The following is a 23,609-nucleotide window of genomic DNA, read 5'->3' on the forward strand; positions in this document are numbered from 1 at the left end:
CTATATTCAGCTTCTCCATTTTGGATAAGTTGATTAATTCTACTGCAATGTTTGTACGTGATGAAAAAACAATTATATTGATGGAGATTTCAGACATAAGATAAAGAACTTAAAATATTGTGTTCTCTGGGACCGCATATGAAAAAAATGGATTCATAGGGGCCAACCCGTGAAACATTCTGCAGACCCCCCAATGATTAAATCCGGCCCTGTCTGTGCTTAAAGACTAACTTCGCTTCTTCAGTCGGCATATAGTATCCCATTCTGTAGTGTCTTAACTCTTACTTTAGCACTGTCTCGGCCTTTAAGAACATCGATAATTATAGAGAAAACCTAGTAAACGCATGAAGAGTAATTTGACAGACAGATTTCTGAACGAACAAGGAAACCTCGACGGTTCTCAAATTTGTCGGAACTTTTTAGAAGGCCGATAACATCTCAGCGCACCTGCAGCAGCGGCTAACGAAGGAGGAAGACAGTGATGTCATCGCCCGGGTACATCCGCGTCCGGTATCGATCGCTTACCGAAATCGTACGGCAAACCGGCAGGCGTCCCAGAACAGTCGCTTCCGGATTGTGAACTGCGTTCGGTCGCTCAGCCAAACCGATGACGGACTCGGGGGAGGAACGGTCACCACCATCATCATTGTGGACTTAGAGCTGGATAATTACACCCGGGAACCGATTCCGGTTTCTGAAACCAGCAGCAACAAATTGACGTTGCAGCAAAACGCGACTATATAGGACTATAGGAATAGTTTCCCTGTAAATAGACCGATATATTCTTAATAAAGTTATCCCTATTCCTACCGTCAAGAATAGAACAAGTCTCTTCTATCCACTGCCCAAATGCTAAGTTGATTTGGACGAGTACAATGATGAAATCTCCAGAGATAACTCCTACGAATGCCGATCTACATCCACAAGTGGAAGTGAAAGTGACAGTTTAGATTTGTGCGATTGAAAGTCGAATTTTTTTAGTTTCGTTTCATCGAAGCAATCGATTAGATGAATACAGCACACGCTTGGTGGTGTTTATAAGAAATAAACAAATATAATTGTAACCATGGAAATGGTTTTATTATAAATAAGGCCATGGTCGTAGGAACGGTGGAAAGGTAGGGGGTTTGGGGGTAAACTTTGTCTCTCCCCATGAAGGTCCGAAAAGCCAATCGTTCTTCTCTTGAATAAACATTTAAAATTCCTAATAAAATTTCAACGAACGACTAAACTGATTCAAAAGACTGAAATCTCGACTCAGAACAAAAGCCAAAACATGGAAAATTTATCCCAGGTCCACAATTTTACTTCGGTTACATAAAAATCACTTGTGATAGAAATTTCATTAAGATCAAACTAGACTTGTCAGATTGCCCAGATTTTGCCCAGTTTTTTCCTGCTAAATCAATCTTAAATTTAAATCGAGTAATTAGAAATATTTATTTTACAGTCATTTTTTTATATATTAAATATGATTTAACATTAACTGATGTGTTTCGTTGAAAATACCATTTTTCTAGATTTTTTCTTCATTAGGTTAGAATCCTTCCGGATTTTTTGGTTCCAAGTTTGCTTCTAAACATAAAAACTCGATGTCTGTGAACAGATTCCAGAATCTGTATCCTGTTTAAGTGCATTTTCCATATTCGATACCCATCATTTTGAAATATGGAAAAAAATCTTTAAAATTAAAAAAAAACTGTTTTTGGATATTTTTTCATATACTTATAAAATCATATTTGAGTAACGTCAGAAGCTTTCCAAAACTATAAATTTGGTAAAAATCGGTCGAGAAACAAGAAAGTTAAAGCGGAAAAAGTGTAAAGGGTCAATTGCTCCTATCGGTATGAATAGGTTTACCACATGCGTTATTCGAAACTATCAAAACTTAGAAAAAATGTAGTCATGAAAAAATACTGGCTTCGGATAACAATAATAGATCTGGAGACAAATTTGCGCAAAAATCAATACATCAGGCGTGATCATCATTTAGAGCAAGTTCACTGGTGTTCGGAAAAAGTGCTAGAAATTTTGACATTTTGAAAATTTTACCATGCAAAAATGTTTTCAAGATCCTTGGGCGTTGTATTTTTTTTTACAACACTGTTTCTATTTCGGCCGTATGTGATAGAAATATTGGTATTTTTGCATCACAGCATGCGAAACTACAACTCGTGTTGTTAAAAAACTTGAAGGCCACTGCACAGAGAAGAGACGTACAAGCTACCCCACGAAACTTGTGTAAAAATCCCAACACCCTTTTTGAACTAAGTAATTTTTGTTTTTTGGCTACGATTACGCCCTTTCGAAAACTGGACACTTTAAAGTTGATTTGTAACTCTTGAACGGCGCAATAGATGGCACTGTTTGCAGTCAGTTTCTAACGTATTTTTGGTGATAGCATTTGAAATTTTACACACTTTTTTGACGGTTTTTTGTTCGAGCTTGTACGTCTGTTTTCTGTGGCCACAGATCTTGAAAATGTATTTGCATGGCAAAATTTTCAAAATGTGCAAAAAGTGATACAATTTCTACCACTTTTTCCCAACACCAGTGAACTTGCTCTTAAAGGTACAAAAAAACGTCATTTAACCCCCATCCGGTACGTTTGGTGTTAAAGACATCGATAAATATAGAGAGAACAAAGTAAGCGCATGAGGAGAGAATTTGACAAACAGATTTCGGGACGGATGAAGCTTTGTTTGGTCGGAACCAGAATTCTAGACATTCAACCTTGGACACGGAATAGAAACAGAAGAAGGTTGACCACCGTGATCCGGCTGAAGCGACGGATCGACGAAGACCTTCGTGCTTAACTGCAAACGGCAACGTATCAGTGATGCGAAAGTTCTCTTCGCAGACATTCGCTGAAGATCCGTACATGGCTGAGGAGACGGTCGGTGGCAATTCATCGTCTTCCGTGCATATTCCCTACATCCCAAACATATTGGACGATATCAGTGCTGCCGTTTGGGAGGCGGATCCTGATATATTCTAGCTACCGAGGGTTGGTCGATCGATCCGATGATTCCGGTGCAGAAAAATCGGGGGACTCGAACTCGGAGAGTAACTGCCGCAACTACTACTACTACTATAGAGAGAACAAAGTAAGCGCATGAGAAGAGTAATTTGACAGACAGATTTCGGGACGGATGAATCTTGGTTTAAACGGAACCAGAATACTACTCGTTCAACCTTGGACACGGAATAGGAGCAGAAAAAGAATGGCCACCAATATCCGGTTGAAGCAAAGGGTCGACGAAGGATCCGCTAAAATCGAACTACCGAGAGTTGGGTGATCGTTCCGATGATTCCTGTGACGAAAAATCGGAAGACTCGAACTCGGAAAGTCACTGGCGCAACGACTACCCGGACGAGGATGAAGATGTATTCAGTGGAGACAACAGCGTCGACGAGGAAGACATGCACTGGGTGTTCGAGGAGTTCGATCTGGACGGAGATCAGAACCTTCCGTCGGACGTATTCAATGAAGTTGACGACATCGAGGTTGACTATTTATTTTTGTACGACTGAAAGTCGAATTCCACTTAGACTGTACAGGGTGTTCAATACGTTCGAATACGAAATAAAATAACGGTAATTCAAAATCAACTCGACAGATTTTTTATTTACTCAAATGGAAAGGTAATTCAATAATGATCAATCAAATCTTTTGTTAAGGAAATTTTTTACCTTAAACCAATTATATGAGCTTCAGCAATTTCTCAAGTTCACCATATGCGGCACGCATCATCAATGATCATGAGAATTTGACCAAAGGAGGCAGATAAGGTGATTTGTAAACTATTTATTTTGATAAAAAAAAAACTGAGTTTTTTCCTGTACCAGTACTTGTGGTGTGAAAAGGCTGATAAAAAACAAACGCTTAATGAAAACCAATTTTTCGACACCAGAAATGATTTGTCTCATAGTAGCCGGATCGATGCAACCCATAGGAGTGTCAAGACGTGAAAAATTGGCTCTTTCAAAAACTGGGGTCCAAAAATTGTAAAATTTTTGAAGTTTCGGTTAAGTTGGTTTGGTGCAACGGGGAATGAAGCCAGATTTTCTGTGATTTGACAGATGGATTTGTGCTGCTCAGTTTCCCGGTTCCCTGATTCATTTCCAAGCATCAAATCAGGCGCCTTGGACCTCCGGACTAAAGACTGCACTAGAAATGAAGAAAGTTCCGATGCAGGGATTTAACAGTTCTTGTGCCGGGACTCAAAGCTAAGTATCATTTTTTATCATTACATTGTCATCACATTAGTTGCATTCTAACGGGACGGCCGTAAAAAAAGATTTTCATATCGAAGCATTCGTAAATCGCTTATTTTGAAGAAGATGTAAAATCACTTTCAAAACTTTAACATGAAAATCAGCTGAGCAATTGTTTGTTATGATTAACGATCAAAAACTTAATCAATTTCATGTTTTTTCAACAAAAAACAAAATGTAGTTTTGAAAATTCCAAATATGGCCGTAACAAATTTCAATTTCTTCTGTTGTCAAGCCACACCCTGCCTCCTCCCCCCTTCGATTTTCCCGATAATCCAGAAGGGGAAAATAAATAAATTTTAAGATATTTTATTGTAAAATATCACATTTTTATCGAAATATCAAACAATTGGAAGAACGAAAGTCTAACTGTAGAGAATTTTTATATGACGTTATTGATGGATTTTTCCTTTTAACCGTGAAATATGGTGCAGAGTTCATAAAACTTATTTTCACTAGAATTTTGTTGCACTAAATATTTAAAGAAAACTCCCACAAATGTTGTCATTTTATCATCTATCGAATAGACAAAAAATTCCTGTTTCCTGAATAAATCATATTTTGATTAGAACGTTTTTCGATTATTTAGTACAAGAATAAAGCATAAAGAGCAAATCATGATTCAAGAAATAAAAAAAATCACCATTCTGAATGGATGAATAACTGACACGGACAAATCCGGGCAATTTTATATAAAAGGCTGGCAAAACATGGTTTTTGATTTCAAAATTGATGATAAAAAATCCGGGAAATATCCGGGCAAATTTGGTCAAACCTCAGAAATAACTCAACAAAAATCAAGAAAAAAGTTGAAAAAAGAAGTTTCATCAAAAATCATCGACAGATTTCCAAACGTAAACCTTTGATGATTATTTTTATCAAACTTGCTCAAAAATTTCGTATTGGAGGCATAAACAACACATTTTTATCAAGCAATTTGTTTTTTTTTGTTTGTTTTGCAAAAAAAAAAGCGAATAAATACGGGCAAAATTCGGGCATTTTTCAGATGATTCTGGCAACTGGCCGAGCCGAAGTGTTCCCAAATTTTGAATTAAGTATCCGGGAAAACCCGGATTAAGCCAGGCAATCTGGCAACCTTACGTTTGATCCCTCGGGAAATGAATACAAAAATTAAAAATCTCCGGTTAAAACATGTAGCCAAGAATTATTAAATATTTCACCAATGTTCACACTTTGTTGCCTGACGTTTTCTTTGCGTCAAACTGACTGTCACAACAGTATCGAATCGAATTTCAACATTCCAGTCCAGTTTCAAATAAGTGGGGAAAAACCCATAGAGCCGCATTAACATTTCACGCAAAACGGATTCCACGCGATTCTGGTCTGCGCCCTCGAAGCGTGTCACCATAAACAGATTCTGACAACTTTATGATACAAGCTGACATACATCGTCGATCGGCTTGAAGCTTCATATTCTGTTCACCGACCATTTGACATAGATTTCAATGTTGTTCTGGTGCCCTGAGCATCTAATGTTGTTGTCTATACGATAAATTCAGAAGGAGAAACGCTGAACGTTTCCATCGAAGGGGTTTTTCAAATATAGGAACAAACCTCTCCCTCCCCAAGCCGTGCCGAAGCTGTGAAGAACTGCAGCCAAGGGCCCCTTGAGCTCTAATTAACCTGCTTACCCGTAACTTCATTCATAAACCCCCTCTTCCCATCTTTCGTTGAAGACAAACATTCTCACAGCTGAACTTAATTGTATCCACATTTTGCTACAGCAAGTAGAACTCAGAGCACTAGCAGAGATGCTGGCGAGATGGGTGCGTCCCCATTAGGTCATAATTTGTTCTCGGCGGGTGCACTTCGCGATTCTCGATGGGGTTGGTCAGGAATCATTAAGAAGAACGCCATGCAATACGATATGGTCGAACGGCGAAACGTCTCGTTCGTTGTCGATTCATACTACGTTACACCAAATGGTACGTCCGTTTGTCACTTGCTTCGTTGGAGCCAAGTAATGCAAACCGTTTGGTGGAGATCTTTTATTTGTAATGTGTAGCTGGTGACCACAAAAATAAAGAAAGAAAGCCGACCGCCACCCGACCGTTTGAAAGGCCATCACAAAATAACAAACTAATTAAGCAGGATTGATTTCAGCGATTAGCTTGTGAAGCCTGGTGAAGATTACACTTCATCGAGATACTTAAAGCACATAGAGCAGTGAATATGGCTAACCGGTCTCATTGCAATTGCTGAAAGAAGATGGACCGGAGATAACGAAACGACAGTGATTTCTTTCAGATGAAGTGTTATGATTTGCAAGGCTAATCACTTTAATTGCTTTGAATGCAATCCATTTATTTGTCTTGAAATGAAACACACTTCAAGAAAAGCTCTGAAATTGACATAAGCCTCAATTATTCTGTGCAATTACATCACTTCTTGATAGTTTTGAAGTATACATTGAAACTTATAACAACAACAGATCTCATCAATAAGTTGGTTTCCGTTTTATCGGAAATTCGATAATTTTTTAGATGATTCATACATCGAAAACCCTTGAGAAATATTTCATGTCTTCAGCAAATTTGTAACGATACACCCACAAATCAGAATCTACTCCACTCCAATGAAGAACTTCCTTGGAGGTGGAGTTATCGGTATAATATTCGATGCGGGACCGGCATTAACAAGTTTTCTAATAACTGAGCCTTTCGACTCAGTCGCGCCGTTTCCTGCCAGCGAAAACAGTCTTCCCGGCCCTGAGTTCGTACACTTCTTTCAACTGTTCTTCTCCGCGTGATGGAATTTGCATTTCCAGGGATCTTCGTTTTCTTTCTGCATCTGATACATTCGAGCCCATCAATGTTTATTACCAGAACGTTGGTGGTATCAATTCCTGTCTGGTTGATTACCTCCTTGCCACGTCATGCTCCTGTTATGAAACCATCGCCTTTACAGAAACATGGCTAAATGACCGCACCTTATCCAGTCAAATTATCGGCCCAGAAGAGGCAGTGTTCCGTTGCGATCGAAACCCCCTGAACAGCAAAAAGTCAACTGGAGGCGGAGTTCTACTTGCTGTCAACTCTAGACTCCTGGGACGATTTGGAGCTTCTTTGGGCCCGCATTGATCTCGGTGATTGGAAATTGTACTTATGCGTAGTGTACGTGCCTCCTAATTGCTCTAGTGACCAGCTTGTAGCTCAGTCTTTCTCGCGGTGCCTATCCAAAGTAAGCTCAATCAGCTCTCCCGAAGATGACATACTGGTTATCGTCGATTTCAACATGCCTGGCTTGAAATGGTGCCCTTGCAATGACGGCTTTTTGTTCCCAGATCCTATGCGCTCCTATTTCTCGGCTCCTTCCAACATCTTCCTGGACTCTTTGAGCACCGCGACTCTTCGCCAGATCAACAGCTTTGAAAACGAAAACGGCCGTATGCTAGACCTCTGCTTCATAAACGAAGGCTTCAGGAATCCGACTATTGGTTTAGCTCCTGCTCCTTTTGTTAAAGTTGTTCAGGGGAAAGAATCCGGGCTTCCATCTCAAATGTTTTTGAACGGCCATACAGCGAACACCGATCTTGAAATATGCAACTTCTTTGCTGAGAAATTTTCTAGCGATTTCACAACTGGGTCCATTTCTTCAGAGCAACCGGATATGGCTGTAGTAAATATCACATCTCAAGACTCTTCCTTAAACGGTATTGCCTTCGATGACGCAGCCATTTTAAAGGCGACTGCAAAGCTTCATAATTCATCATCTACGGGTCCAGACGGGATACCAGCTATCTTCTTGAAACGTTTCATGCAACATTTGCTGACTCCCATCAGACATATTTTTCGAGCTTCGCTGGACTTCGCAACCTTTCCCTCGCTCTGGAAAGAAGCTTACATGTTCCCTGTTCACAAAAAAGGAAATAAGAGAGATGTGAACAATTACCGCCGAATATCAGCTCTTTGTTTGATAGCCAAACTGTTCGAATTGGTTGTTCTGGATCAGATTTTCTCGTCCTCAAAACAATACTTTTCCAACGATCAACACGGATTTCGGCCGAAACGATCCACGACAACAAATTTGCTGACTTTTACATCGTTCGTGCAAGATAGCTTTGCCATGAAGTCCCAAACTGACGCCATCTATACTGATCTGTCTGCTGCTGTATGTATGTTGGTTGTATGTTGGTAATCCACCATGGGTGCACGGATTCACCGCAGTTTTACCAAAGTATGAACACTTCTGCATTCTTCGTATTTACTGTTCTGGATTCTATAATGCAGAATTCCCCATACCCGGCACCATGGCTTCGTGTTCTCTGTTGTGGCTGTGCGTACATCGTGTTAATGTCGGTGTTTATTTTGGATGAATATTTCAATCAGCTCCACAACTATTCAAAAATTTATGAAAATTTGCATTTTTTTTTAAATTTTCATCAGGTATTCCGGCATCCGTGTATTTACCTGGATAGTTGGCAAGTGATTGAACATTCTACACAATATAGTTATATAAGCAAAAAGGAATTTTCAAATACCCTAAATATCTTACCTTGCTGCCATCACTCTACTTACCTTACCTTATAACCTCACTTTTTTTTTTCTTCTTTTGACTACTTTTTTTTCTAAATTCAACGTAAAGTAGCCCACGTTGTTTTCCTTCAATTGACTGATCGAACCTTTAGAACCCCGCAAATGCCACTTTGATTCTATTTCCCTCTCTCCACTATTCCTAATCCCAACCTATTAGATTTTTTCACCACGCTCCATCTCCGGGGACAGTTTTTATTTTCTCCACCCTCTTCACTCGATTGCAATCTGCTGGCTCTCTCAGAACCAATTAGGTGATTTTTTTTTTCACTTCTCACTCTCTTGCCACCCACCCGAATCGCCGTTTGTCGACACCACTTTTCTCTCGGCCGAATTTCGTTGTATTTTTCCGATCGAAGCAAGCCGTATTTTTCCACCACACATTCTCTTCCACCCACTTCTTTCCAAATCGCCGTTAGACCAAACCACTTTTCACTCGGTCGACTCCCTCTAATTAAAAAAAAATCAAAGCAAGCCGGGCTTCCACTGCACTCTCTCTTCTCTTCCACCTTTTTCCCTCCAGCCACTGTCCCTGTTAACTGCAGGAGAAAAAACTTCGACTCGGCAAGAAGGCTGCTCCAGCTAAAGAGACTGCTCCAGGCACCTCCAATCAACCTCCCGCACTTTTTCAAAATTTCTTAAAACTTTTATTTTCTCAGCGCTTTCTATTTTTATCACCTATTTCTTCGCTTTATCACCTTAAAACTGCCCCTGGCATCCACCACTTCTTCTCCTTTGACCCACTGATTCCACCCAAACTACACTTTTGATTTTTTCTTCATACTATACTTCCCTCTAACACTTTTGAGAAAAACCTATTCCCACAATGACCGCTTTGGCTAAAACTGCGGATTTGGAATGACTTTTCCAGCTTTTCACTGCCTTTTCACTTCAGTCCTTTTAAACTCCGAATTAACAATTTTAAGTCCGCCACTAACACCCGATGTACCGCTCGAATCTATCGCTTTTAAATCACCACTTGAGTTCAGCTGCTGCTTATTCAATTCGCGTCTATTCGCCAGCGGATCACGAGACTGAATGATCTATACTGATCTGTCTGCTGCTTTCGATAAAGTAAATCACGATATTGCTTTTGCTAAACTCGAACGCTTAGGATTCTGTGGATCCCTACTGGACTGGTTTCGAAGCTATTTAACGGGACGAAAGTTATCAGTGCAAACTGGAAATTACTTTTCAAGACAATTCTCCGCCTGTTCAGGTGTGCCCCAGGGAAGCCACTTGGGACCGATAATTTTTGTCATCTATTTTAACGATGTTCTCACTCTCTTGGACGGCCCAAAACTTGCGAATGCCGACGACCTCAAACTTTTCCACACCATCAATGGCCAAGACGATATCGATCTCTTGCAAAGGCAACACCTTCGTTCACTGATGTGACTCCAACTGCTTGCCTCTGAGCCACAGCAAATGTGCGGTCATTTCTTTTTCTCGCAAGGGAAACCCTCTTCACGCAGAGTACACTCTTGGGAACGAAACCATCGCCCGGGTGGACCACATCAACGATCTGGGTGTTATCTTAGACCATCGGCTGGAGTTTAAGACTCATACGAATTACATCGTCGATAAAGCGTCTAGACGTCTTGGCTTCTTATTTCAAAGGCGTTACAAAGGAGTTTAAAGATGTGTACTGCCTAAAAAGTCGGTATTGCAGCATAGTTCGCTCAACGCTTGAACATGCATCTGCAGTTTTCTAACTACGGACACGAACCACCAAAGCAGTGAAAAATATGCTCCTTATCATAAGTTCATATAACGAGCTTTAAATTATTTGCTTGAACTACAAAAGCAATCACAATACTTTCCTTGGTTGAGTTTTCAATTAGAATGCTAAACGCCCCACGACAAAAGCTCTGATCTCTTGGAATCGATTTTGACAGTTTTTTGTATCGATTAAAATTTGGTGTTTCAGGCGTCGCTTCTCTTACATGTAGGTTCACTAGGTGTGGCAAGCAATTCGCGAGTGCGGCAAAATATCTAGCCCGTACATGACATCGGATACAGTGAACACCCAGAACTTTATCAAGAAATGCCTCCAGAAGCGTTTATTGCCGGTGATCAAGCAGCATGATAGACCCGTCATATTTTGGAAAGACACACTAGGATGGTCAACAGCGTCAGTTGGGCAGCGATTGCGTCGTCGCTCAACAATATGAGGATTCCGGCATATAGCTGTAGGATGGTGGAGTGTTACTTCCGTAACCGCCAACTACAGTATATGACCAGTGAGGGACTGGAAAAAGTGAGAGTCTCGACAGGGGTTCCACAAGGATCGATACTTGGCCCGGTATTTTGGAACATTGTCTACGACGAACTGCTGATCGGATTCGCCGATGACGTGGTTCTCCTGGCAGCGGGCCTACCAACCTAAGAGGTCCAGCTATTCGCCACAGTAGCTATCGAGAAGGTGGAAAGTTGGATGCGTTCCAAGAGCTTACGTCTGGCACACCACAAGACCGAGATGGTGCTGATCACCAACCTGATTGCAGCTGGACCGTGCGCAATCGAATCCAAGCGTGCGATTCAATACCTGGGGAGCCACAGCCCACGTCGACTACGCCTGTGAAAGAGCGGCAATGGCGACAGCGGCCCTCTCACGGGCCATGTCGAACAACTCGGCGATCCGTTGCAGCAGAAGGAGGGTCCTGGCGAGTGTGACCTCGTCCATTTTGCGGTACGGAGCGGTAGCCTGGAAGGCAGCCTTAAGCAGGCTCTGCAAAAGCTCTGCAGTGTGCAGCGGCTGATGAACCTGCGAGTAATCTGCGCATACCGAACAGTGTCCTCGGTATCCCTAACATCGGATCCTGGATGGACCGGAGACATAGAGAGGTGGATTTCTGCATGACACAGTTCTTGACTGGTCACGGATGTTTCATGCAGTACCACCATCGGTTTGGACACGTGACCTCGCCATCCTGTCCTACCTGTGGTGACACTATAGAGACACCAGAGCACGTAGTGTTCTACTGTTCGAGGTTCGAAGGGTTTTTTTGCATGATGAAAGCCAGATTGACATTTTCTATTACAGTAAAAGCACGCACCATAGTTAACTTTTTCCATGTTTGCTTGCCGCCTGCGGACCAGACACGACAGCCGACGACATCGTGCGGAGGATGTGTGAGGATGCCAATACTTGATCATGACTGCAGAGGAATTGGAACCAACACCAGTCCGCGACCGGTGTAGGGTGACTCCTTCGTCGGGGAGCACCTGAGTAGTGTGCGTCCGATCCTAGCAGTAAAGCATACAAAGATAAGACTTTACCTTCTGCGTAAGTCGAGCTTTTAGGAACGTCGCGAACGTTGTGTAGAATACCTCCGCCACCGCAGAGTATCTAAATAGAAGCACTCACTACGAGGAAAACTGCGGGGATAAGACATGACCTTCTTTGCAGTCGAACTCGTAGGAGGAAGAGTATTACTCGAATACTCTCGGGTAGGGTGACTTCGCGTCGTCGGCGGGTGAGTCATCTGAGTCGGTGTAGGATGAATTCTTCGCCGGGAATCATCCGAGTATTTAGTCTTTAGTAAAGCCCGGGACGTGTGCTGTGACAGGCGCGTGTCCAGGATAGGCTGCTCTCGATTAGGCACACGGACGAGCAAAGAGGACAGGGCCTCGAGCCAAACCACCCGGAGCCGAGATCTCGAGTCGTTAGAGGAGAGGTCATTCGTCTCTTGCAGTGGGCTCGAACAGAGGCGGAGCGCACGATAGTCGTGGAAACCAAGCGAGCCTCGATTTGCGAAGAAAGGCCGGACCTAGAGTCGTCAGAGGAAAGGTCCTTAGTCTTGAATCGTAACAAGAGTCAGGGTATATATGCAGGAGTTTTGACTCGAACTGGAGTTAGCCGATGAGCGCTTAAGCGCGTACTTGGTCTCCCATCTCGGGTACAGCCTTCGATGCAGGTCCGGATGGGAATTATTACCAGAGGCCCCAGGTGGACTTTATGGCGTAGGGGTACATAGTATCATGATGAGTCGTCCAATTGCATCCATGGACCCAGAGTCCGGACTCGGTCGCTCGCCATGCCTTGGAATGCAATCCGTAAAAAGAATTTACCACCTGGGTGATCTACTAATAAAAAAAAACATTAGAGTGGTACAAAAGCAAAAACGTCTGTTTTGTGCCAAAAAACATAAATCCGCCAAATTGCCCAAAGCACGGCAAATCGAGACTTTTTGGGCTTTGACTAAAGCAAAGCTGCGAAAATACATAAGTCCAGCTGATGAAATAGGAAAATTTAAAAAGGGATTGGCCAAAAGTGGTGACAATGGTGGGTGATGCGACTATGTAGAAGCCCATGAGTCGTGTTCGAAAAAAGTGCAAAGTCTGGCTTATGATTATAGATTTTCATCAAATAAGAGTACAGTGTTTTGTAGGACACAAATAATGAAAGAGTGTGCCAAATAAAATAAATATATTTTTTTATTATTTTGAATGTGTGCTTATAATTTCTGAAACAGTCTATATTTGAGTTTCTCGGTGGTTTTTTTAAATGAATTTATCCAAAAATTTAATCCTTGCAACAGAATTTTTGAGTTTGGAAATATTAACAGAAAAAAATCAAATTAGATTGCACAGTGGTCCAGATCAAACATTTAGCGAGACAAAATTAATAACACAAAATCGGTGCGTTTAAGACAAATCATTTGTTCTACAAAGTTACTTTATATAATAAGCGCTTTCTTTTTAAAAGGTGAGTTATTAGGACGTGTCAATACCGTGGAAATTCGTGATACTAATTTCTTTCGGTGAACAGATAGAGTATAGAAATGTTCTAGAAAGCTGTAGATTGTACCATTTGAAGAAACTTTGCTGAACATACCAAAGTCGTACAACGAAACGGTATCGCTCTATGATTTTTTCAAGATTAAAAGAGTAGGGCGTGTCTAAAAAACGGTTTTTTGCTTATAACTTTTTTAATAGATGCTCTACAAGTTTGGTGTGTTCTAAACACTTTCTCAACACAACAAAACGCATCTTTTTCTCGAAGACTGTGCATGGCTATCTTATTGTCTTTTGAAGCTAGGAGCATTATCGTGTAAAAAATTATCAATTTTTGAGCTGCTATATCTCAAATTGGGGCAAACGAAAAAATCTGCTTTTTGCTGCATAAACTAGGTTATAATACGAGTATTAGACACAGAAAAAACTGGAGATGCGTTTTTTGTTTAACTCGAGATTTTTTAATTTTGAACATCTTATATTTTTAAGTTTTTTTCAAACAAAAAATTCAAATCCTCCTCTAACATGTTCTATTTTACCGGCTTAAAAAGTTATTGAAAATTTTCTGCTTTTATGCAGATAATGGCCTCAGAAAGCGCATGCGTGCTATTCAGTATGTCATGTTAGGTGAGTTTGATATTAGAGATATATTCGATTAGGTGAAATGGAAGTTCCATACAGTGTTTTAAACTGTTAATTGCAAGAAGAAAATTACCTGAAATGTAAGGCGAAAAGTCAACTCCCTGAAAAAATCACCAGATGCATCATCGCAAGCGTCTGTACAACCCACGGTAGATCCGTTTGCGCCAGAGGAAGGTTTGGCTTTTCTTTGTCGGAGTGACTTAACCAAAGCACATTGAAAACCGCCAAATGAACTTTTTGAAGTAAAGGTGAATGAAAGCATACATATTTCTCACATTGCAAATATCATTTTTTTTTATAAAACCTGTGGATTTTGAAGATTTCTGATTAATCAACGAACTTATTGAACACCGCTGTACGTTCAGAGGTAAGCAAAGATTTATTTTCCTTTTAACTTTCCATAACCCTGTTCTCCCAATTCTAAAGGACGATTAATCTTTTAACAAAGATTCATCATAGCATTGTCAGCACGTCAGATAGGCGAACGCTCGCAAAGTTGGAAGAAATCAAATGATGAGATTGTTATTTCTGTGATAAATACATCACAATTGTTAACATGAATCGTTTTTTAAAGATAAATATGTAAAAAATAAATATTTGAAAAAATGGTTTGTACATACTTTTACTTGTTTTTGAAAATTAAGTTATTTTTTGCATAATTTGCATGAGAGATTTTTTTAGATTCCCGAAGTTCAATGGTGTAACCCAGGGATGAGCAACGCGTGGCCCGCGAAGCGTTGCTCTTATTGAATTATATTTCTCGACCTTTTCCTACGATAGATTGTTTATTTTACATAAAATACAAGTCATTCAAATCGTTGACCTTATTTCTAGTAATAATAACATTTATTGTGTTTATTTAATTTTAAAATTCATGAGATTGGGTAGGAAAAGCAATAAAATAAAGAATGGCTATAAAATAAGCATTTCAGATTTTTTCAAGGCACGTATCCAGCCCACGCATATACGGTAGATTTCTTTTTTGAAAATCCTGGCCAAAATCGGGCCATCAATTTAAAATTTTCCTATCTTAAAAAAGAGCAATATCCAGGAAAATCTTAGTGAAATTAAAGTATTATTCGAACAAATTTAGAGAAAGATAAAAATAATTACACGAAATTTAAATTATTCATTGAAACTAATTGAAGACTGCAGATCAGCTATGGAATGCTCGAAAAAATTTCACTTAGTTTCCAAGAAAGCTGAAATAAGAAATTGTACGTTACACATTGGGATATTTTTGTTTAATTTCTTTAAGATCATGATCCAAAAAAATGTAAAAAAAGTGGTGAAAAACCCGTACTTTTCAATCAATTATTTAAGAAGCACCAGATAAACTTCAAAAAGAGTATTAAAAAATTGACGTGCATTCTTCGATTGTCAAAATACGAAACACAGAATTTATGGCAAATTAAAAAAAACTGAAGAGTGGCTAACCGAAAAAAAAAAATAAAATTCAAATTGGCCCGTAGGTTTAGAAGGTTGAACACCCCTGGTGTAACCCCATAATTGAAGAATTGTTGGTTCCCAGAGATGAAGTTTGAACTTTTTGCGTTTGACACTTTATCTTTGTAACTTGAGTTCATGTCAGAATTAAATATTGAAATCTCAGTTCCCTTCTACACAAGATCCTGTTCTCAGGTCATGTTAATCAGGCCTCATAAAATTATCTTTTGATGTAGATAATGGAAGTATAAAATAGCAAAAAGCGATTGTTGATTGCGTTTTCGTAAACATGAAAAGTTCATCAGATTCAGTCACATCACTATTAAGTTGTGACGTTAGAGATTTCCAAATCAACAAAGTGACTCACCTTTCTTCTTTGTCGTATTTGGGGAACGCCACGTGCATCAGCTCCAGCACCGAAATGTCCCGCTGCGGCTCGGCCGAGATACCCTGGGCACGCTGCCTCTGCACTCCCTGGGTACCGAGCTTCCGGCCACCGGGCGAAACACCCGTAGCACCACCACTGCTTCGGAACACACTCTGGAACTTATCCAGGTGGCTCTTGAGCTCGGCCACCTCTTCATTTTTGAGCCGGAGACAATCCTCCAGCTCCCGGATGCGGATTTCCCGCGCCTGGATGACCTTCAGCAGTTCCTGTTCCCGGGGCGTTAGAGATAAACTGATAGGATCATTGATGTACAGGTTCTGCTGAAGGTCTCCCTGCAGCATCACGATCTGTTTGATGTTGTTGACTGATGCCGGATTCTGTGCCATAAGCCCATCGCCCATGGCCATCGGCGTCTGGAAGTTGTTGTTGATGGAATCATTGTTGGACGCAGATACGTCCGGTGGAAATTCGGCCCCACTATTTTCATTCATCGTGTCACGGGCTGACACGACGATACAATCCGACGACGACGACGATTTAACGACCGGCGACGACGCAACTTTTCCCGCGGAACCGTGCGAATCAACTAGCCCGACAACACCCGACGCGGACCGATTCTGCTGCTGCTGCTGGACCCCGGACTTCGGCTGGGTGAGGTTGGCCACCAAACCGCCAACCACTAGGCCTCCGAGCCCGTTCGTCGGCGCCGCGAAGTTCGCGTACTTGAGCAGCCGAGCGAGATGCTGCGAGTCGAGTGCGGTTGCGCCGCACAAGACCGTCTGCGTCTCCTGCTCGACGCCTGCCGCCGGCCGCCGCGACGCGAAACACAGCCCGTCAAAACACACGCGCATCCACACTATTTTGCCAGGTTCGAACCCGTCCGGTCATAAAAATAAATATATCTGAAACGAGATGAAAGAGAGAGAGAGAGAAAAAGATTATATGAAAACTCATTAGATCTTTCGGAAGTGCAGGAAAATGGCAATCAGTTTGAGGCTAACTTGTGCTCCTGGTTGAAGTACGTTTCAGTCAGTGGTACCGAGGAAAATTTAAAAAGCGTTTCGAATGTTTGTAATTGGATTTCATCATACATTTAAAATTTTATATGTTGAAAACATTTACTTTTCTATTTAAAAATATATACTTGCTCAAACATTTGTTTTGTTGTGAGCAGGACTGTACGAAGGCATTCTCGGAGGGGTGGGGAAGAGATGGGAGTAAGTTATTAATAGGGGAGAATAAGGATACTTGATCTCTGGAGATACTTGACTCCTTCGCTATTTCCCGAAACTGGAATGTCGTACACATATCAAATGTTCTAGAAAATGTGCCAAATAAATCAAAACAACATTACTTCTATCTCAATCAATGTCAAATATTTTATTTTTAAAGTTATTGAACTTTGTATGAAAAATTTATCAAAACGTGATCTGAAGATCTTTTTTATCACTTTAAAATGTTTTCCCAATAAAAATATTTATTTCAGTATGCCAATCGTGAGAGTATGATATGAACTTCATAATACCATATATCAAAGCAATAGTAAACTCTCAATTTTTTTAGATAATGATTTCAAAATAACTAATATTTCTCAAATTACTAATGTTTATCCTAGGGTTGCCATCCGTCCCGCAAAAGCGGGACATGTCCCGCTTTTTTGTTGAATGTCCCGCTGTCCCGCTTTTTCCTCAAAATGTCCCGCTTTTTTTTCTTGTAAAACTTTTACAAAGTTCACTAACTTACACTTGAAAAAATCAAACTTTAGCCTCAATTTTAATTAATTGGTTCAACACAGAAAAGGTTTCAAATTTTTGTTTTTCTCAAAATAGGCAGCATTTTTCATATTTCATATAAGGCATTACTGAATAAATCTAATGTTCTTAGCATTACAGAAAGATTCTGATTCAGTATGGAGAAAATATTGTGAAGGTTACTTTCAAATGATTGAAGATTTTTCGCCGGATTTTAATAATTAGTATACAATGATGGAAGTTTTCTTGAGTTTTCAAATGTTTAAAACAAATTTGAAATATTTTTGTAACTACACAATACACGGTATCAAATACGCCATTGACTTGTAGGGCTTATATTTTATATTTATACATATATTCTCTTAAATAACGTGTTAATTCGCGAGAAACGTGAAAATTAAACGTGTTTATGACAAAAACCAGGGAAAACAGAAGTCATGTAAGAAAAAAAACTGAACAAAATCAATCCGCGTGAGAAAAAACCTCAGTGTACAATGAACAACTTTGGATGATGCTTGGTTATACAATTAAGCTGTTTTTATTTTTTTTTAAAGGAAAAAAAGATGTTTTGAAGAGTTTTTTGAATGTCCCGCTTTTTTCGGCTGTGTCCCGCTTTTTTATCGTAAAATGTCCCGCTTTTTTCTGAAAGTATCTGGCATGCCTAGTTTATCCAGTAATTATCTGTTAAAACGGACTCAAAATACTGTGATTGTCTAAATACAAGAAAATTGCGCATTAAAGTGGCAATGACTTTAGGATAGTAGACAAACTTTTAGAATTCATTTTGTCTGATACTTACAAACTGTGAAATGAAAATTAATATGGCATAAAATAGTCAATGGACCATTTATTTTTGGATTTTGCTAGATTTTTGGTGAGGGTCAGAGCATTCTGAATTAAAAATCAAGTCTCCTTGAGTAATTTATCCTTTAATTTAAAAAAAATATCAAAATTATTTTCGTCTTCCAAATCAAGTATCTCCATGCTCTCCTACCTAATTGATTTTGCTCAAACGATTCAATTTTACAACTTCTAAACGCCATACATGTAAGCAAAACTGAAAAAATGGAATAGGCTAGATTGGATGCCCAAATCTTCCAAAATATGTTCCCCTATGTAATCAGATTTTTAATGCAAAACTCGAAATCAGTTTTAAGAATTTTCTTTTTAAGTATGTTAAAATTCAAAATCAAGTTATATTCAGAAGATAAACATCAAATGAAAAGGAAAGAAGCACGCAAAAATTTGTCGATGAAATCCAAGAATAAATAGAGCTTTTATTAAAAGTTCAACAACGTATAATTTATATGTGGTTTAAGAATGAGTAACTTTATATTACAATACAGAATCAGAAATACTTTAGTTGACTTATATCTAGACCGTGTGAACAGGGGGGGGGGGGGGGTTACGGCTTAAAGGAGGAGGGGTTCTGCCTCAGGCGGAATTGAGTCTTTAATCCCCTAGGCTTGAGACTTTCGATTTTACGACACTATATGACGTTCACAAATTGAAACCAAATTTTTTTTTGTGAATTTAAAATTTTAACTATATATATAAAAACCTTACTTCGTCTTTAGATTGGGTTTGTATTAAGAAGTGTAGTTAATCATGAACAGAGTTTGGAACGAACCATATTAACATAAAGAAATAATTCATCGAATACTAATTTATACATCAACAAGTTGGAAACCATGTGACAAGCTTTTGCCTCTCACAATGGTCAACAGAAATAAAAAAAAAATCTAAAATTTAATATCCTTTGCATTAATATTAGGTTAAAATTTTAATTGAAAAATAATTTAATTAATTACAAATGGTATGCTCATATCAAAAAGTTCTTCAAGAAACCAATTTCAGTTTAAATTTCATTTTGTGTTTTTTGTTCTTTTCAATGCTCAACATCACATTTGAAAACCCAGCAAACATTTTAGTAGATATATTTCTCAACAACTTTGTTATACTTTTCATATACATTATATGAAATGATCGTATGAAACTCGAAAAAACAGCATTTACCTACAAAAGTGGAGGCAATATACATACATACTTTCAACTTCTGGCTTAAGCGATAAGAGTATACGATTTGTACGATATTTGACACCTTATTCATACAAACTGAAAGAATGTAAGAGACCACAAGTTTTTTCTCTTAACGCATGCGAACCGTTGCCAGCGACAATATTTGCTGCTTCTGTCATTGGTCAATTCTTGCAAATACACTATCTGATTTTCCGCAATCTGTTTGCACTGCTGGTTGCAGAGAGAACACAAAAAGCTGTTTTCTCACTTGACCCACGCGTGAGAAAAAAAAAAAAGAAATCGTCTTCAAAATCTTCAAGCATGGCGAACTTTTTATCATATCCGATTTAAACCATTTAATCCGACTTCGAGTACCGATTTTTACGATCTTTTTCTTTACGAATTGCGATTCTCAGTAACGTTCATAATGGCTTGATGGGAAGTTTTTGATAAATCACACAAAAAAATGTTGGGCTTGTGATATAGCTCAGTTGGCAAGTCTGCTGTCTCCTGAGCTGATGTCCGCGAGTTCGAGCCCAAGAGCAAAATTCGAACACAGTTGTACCAGATAAGATTTTCAATAACGAACTGCCAACTTGATAAAGTCGCGAATGCCATAAAGATGGTAAAACGACTATAATCGAAACAAAAAAAAACACAAAACCATAGAATTAACATTTTCTGGGGTGCAATGAATATATTTATAAGGTAATTTTGACTAATTTGGGTGCCCTGGATTTCAATATGCAAATATTCTTTCAGATTTTGTTATTGATATAAGTTTTGAAAATAGGGTCAAATCATTTGAAAAATTTCTGAAATATTTTGATAAAACTTTGAAACAAAAATATATCATTTAAATATAATTTTTTTAATCAATTATCAACTTTCTCCAAGATTTCAAGTTATTTTGAGTTCTGCGAAAAAAGTTGTAGAAGTTTTTTATTTGTATACTCTTACTAATTTTAACGAATTTTTAAAGAAGTTGTAAACCAAATTGAATTAAAGATATTTGTTAAAGCATAAATCAAACCGTTTTGCAGGTTTCAACAAATTTGTTAAATGAAATCAAGTACTTTCTGCTGTTAATTCAAAAATACTTGTAATGATATCTTTCGAAATTTTAAAAATCTGTTAAATTTTACTTCTCTAGGTTATGCATCATCATCATCAAAATATTATTCCTATTTCAATGAAGTATAATAAACAAAATCAGAATCAGATTATTTCTAAAATATTGGTTTGTTAGTTAATCAGCTATCAATGATCGATTTTACTTAAAACTGATACCAAAACTAAATGTGATGGTCCAAATTTGACAAAAGATTCGAGTTCAGGGCGCTAAAATCTACCAAATCAATCATTAAAACATAAGGACCAAAATCCGGTTCCCATGAGTTATCAACTATTTTATGTAACAAAGTTTTTATAAAGGTATGACGTTTTTATTGAAAAAAATCCTTCTAAAATGTTGAAAAATTTATCGATGTCATCTTTTAATTTTGTTTTAAAATATAGTTTCTACCTTCTGTTCTTTCCAGGACCCAATATTTCAATTAAATGTGACTAAATCTTTTAAGCTTGAAATATTAAACTTCAAAACCTGCCATTTATTTACTTTTCCTTGATTTATTTTTTTTAATATAAAATCATGTTTTTGAATCGATCATGATTTTTTAATTGATTTTAAAAAAATTTCGAAAAATGAATCGAAGTACCAAATTCAAAGCTTTATTTTAATGCGTTATATCAACTAGTTTTGTATTTGCTTTGTGTTTTAAATATTGACAACAAAACTTGGAATTCCTTTTTCTTGTTTTTTTCATGAGATTCTTTTTGATCATCCACTAAATCACCCATTTTCCAACATGAACTTTGTCAGTATAATTGAACATGTATTATAAATAAATAAAGTTATTATTCTGAAGTTCAATATGAACTTTTTCAGCTTTCTACTCTGAAAACTGGATTTTTTTTATAATAAGGTTTTATCTCTGACTTTGCTCACTGGTATTCTTGCAATAATTTTAAATATTCTTCTTTTTATCATACTAAATGAATTCATCAACTGGAGTTTAAATTTTTCTTAATTCGAAACGGTTTTTTGTTTTCCTAATCGGAAATTCACCTTTCAAGTCGTGATTAATTCAAAATACTACAGCAGATTTTTTCAAGAAAAGAAATGTAAATTTAGAGGAATAATAAATAACAATTATCATCATTTTCCAAACCATCAATTATGGTTAATTTTTGACCTGATTTAACATTTATTTAAGAATTCAGATGTTTTTTTAGAATATGATTTTTGGAAATATTTATTTCAAATTTCAAAACTAGACATCTGTGAAATTATTTTGAAGCAAATTTCTAGTTCAGAATAACGAACATCATTTTTTAAAATTTATCAATGACTTACCGAAAAAAGCATTGATTAGAAACTGTTATTGGGATTTGTTTTGTGAATTTTGATTTATTTTATCTGTAAATTTAATCATTTATTAAGGTTGTGTGGTGTTTATGCGTAAGAAATGGTGTTAGAAATCTATTTCTTATTTTGTTGGTTATTTTTGATATTGTTATTATTTTAGGCCAAATTTAAATTTTCAAACCCGACTTTCCCCGCCATAAACGTGTCCTTCGCACGAGCCTGACTCACATACTTATTAGGAATATTACTTATGAAATATAAACTCAGCAAACTTTTTTCCGTGTTTTTCCCTTTGAGAAAAAAAAATTTGAATCGAAAAAATGTTTTAGAATCGAATTTCCAAACTAAAGTTCTTCATAATTTAAGATTCAGAATGAGATTAAAAATTCAGCATTGGAACTTAGTTTTAATTCGCAGTATAAAAAATGAAGAATCATTTTACAAATTTCAAATATGAGATTAAGTTTCGATTCGTATTGAAAGCATTAAGGGGAATGGAACGACTTGATCCCATTTTATTGTGTTGAACATATCTTTTTCAAAAAAATCAGAAAATTGCATTCCAAAACAGCTTTTAACATCATGTGAATCTAAGTTTCTATGCTCCAAAAATTAACACGATACTTGATGCTGTAGGTAAATAAATAAGAAGAATTTTTTGTGAGTTGTGAAAAATCTTGATATTTTCAAAATTAAAGAACTTTTTTATACTTTTTTCGAGGAGTCTTAATTTTTTACTCAGATCATAAAAGAAAGGATTAGAATTTTAGAAAAATGTACAGGAATCTAAAAATCAGTGAAACCTGTGAATATTTTTAAAATTCTGTGTTCTGTGACACGGTATCTGTGATTAAAATTTTCTTGAAATTCTGTGAAACCAAAGATTTTTCTGTGATTTCGGCAACCTTGAATTCGACTCGCAGACCAGGAAATTCAAGCATGAGTTCTATCAGAAAAATCATACTGAAATTTAGAAACAGATCCAAAATTCAAAGTCCTAGCTCAGGTGCAGAATTAAGATTTAGAATCAATATTCAAAATTCATATTCAGATTTAGCTCGTAAATAAGTTCTACAATCCAGATAAAATTATCATGATGACTGATGACTTATCAGTTAGGGAATCCAAATTGCAAATTAAGATTTCAATTTAAAATTCAATTTCATTTTTCACCAAGCCATTTTGAGTACATAAATCTGCTAATAATATAAAATTTTATGTACAATCTGATTAAATTTTGCCATTGTTTTAATGAAAAAAACTGGTTTTTGTTTTTTTTAAATCATCCACAGGATTTTCATCGCGGAATTGATTTTCAAAAAAAAATATTTTGTGAAATCTTCCTGTACAATAAATTAACAACC

At 37.7% G+C, this 23,609-nt stretch overlaps 1 protein-coding gene across 3 annotated transcripts in view; it reads right to left on the minus strand.

The window, feature by feature from the left end:
- Window positions 1-23,609, minus strand: part of LOC129750167 (cGMP-dependent protein kinase, isozyme 2 forms cD5/T2) — a 692,362-nt gene that overhangs the window by 555,037 nt on the left and 113,716 nt on the right. For all 3 annotated transcript variants that reach the window (XM_055745419.1, XM_055745416.1, XM_055745417.1), the window contains exon 3: window positions 16,027-16,949. In XM_055745419.1, coding sequence (XP_055601394.1) covers window positions 16,027-16,898 — 872 coding nt within the window. In that variant the 5' untranslated portion in view covers window positions 16,899-16,949. The remainder of the gene's footprint in view (window positions 1-16,026; window positions 16,950-23,609) is intronic.

The sequence above is a fragment of the Uranotaenia lowii genome, chromosome 2, assembly GCF_029784155.1.
Source record: "Uranotaenia lowii strain MFRU-FL chromosome 2, ASM2978415v1, whole genome shotgun sequence".
NCBI lineage: Eukaryota > Metazoa > Arthropoda > Insecta > Diptera > Culicidae > Uranotaenia > Uranotaenia lowii.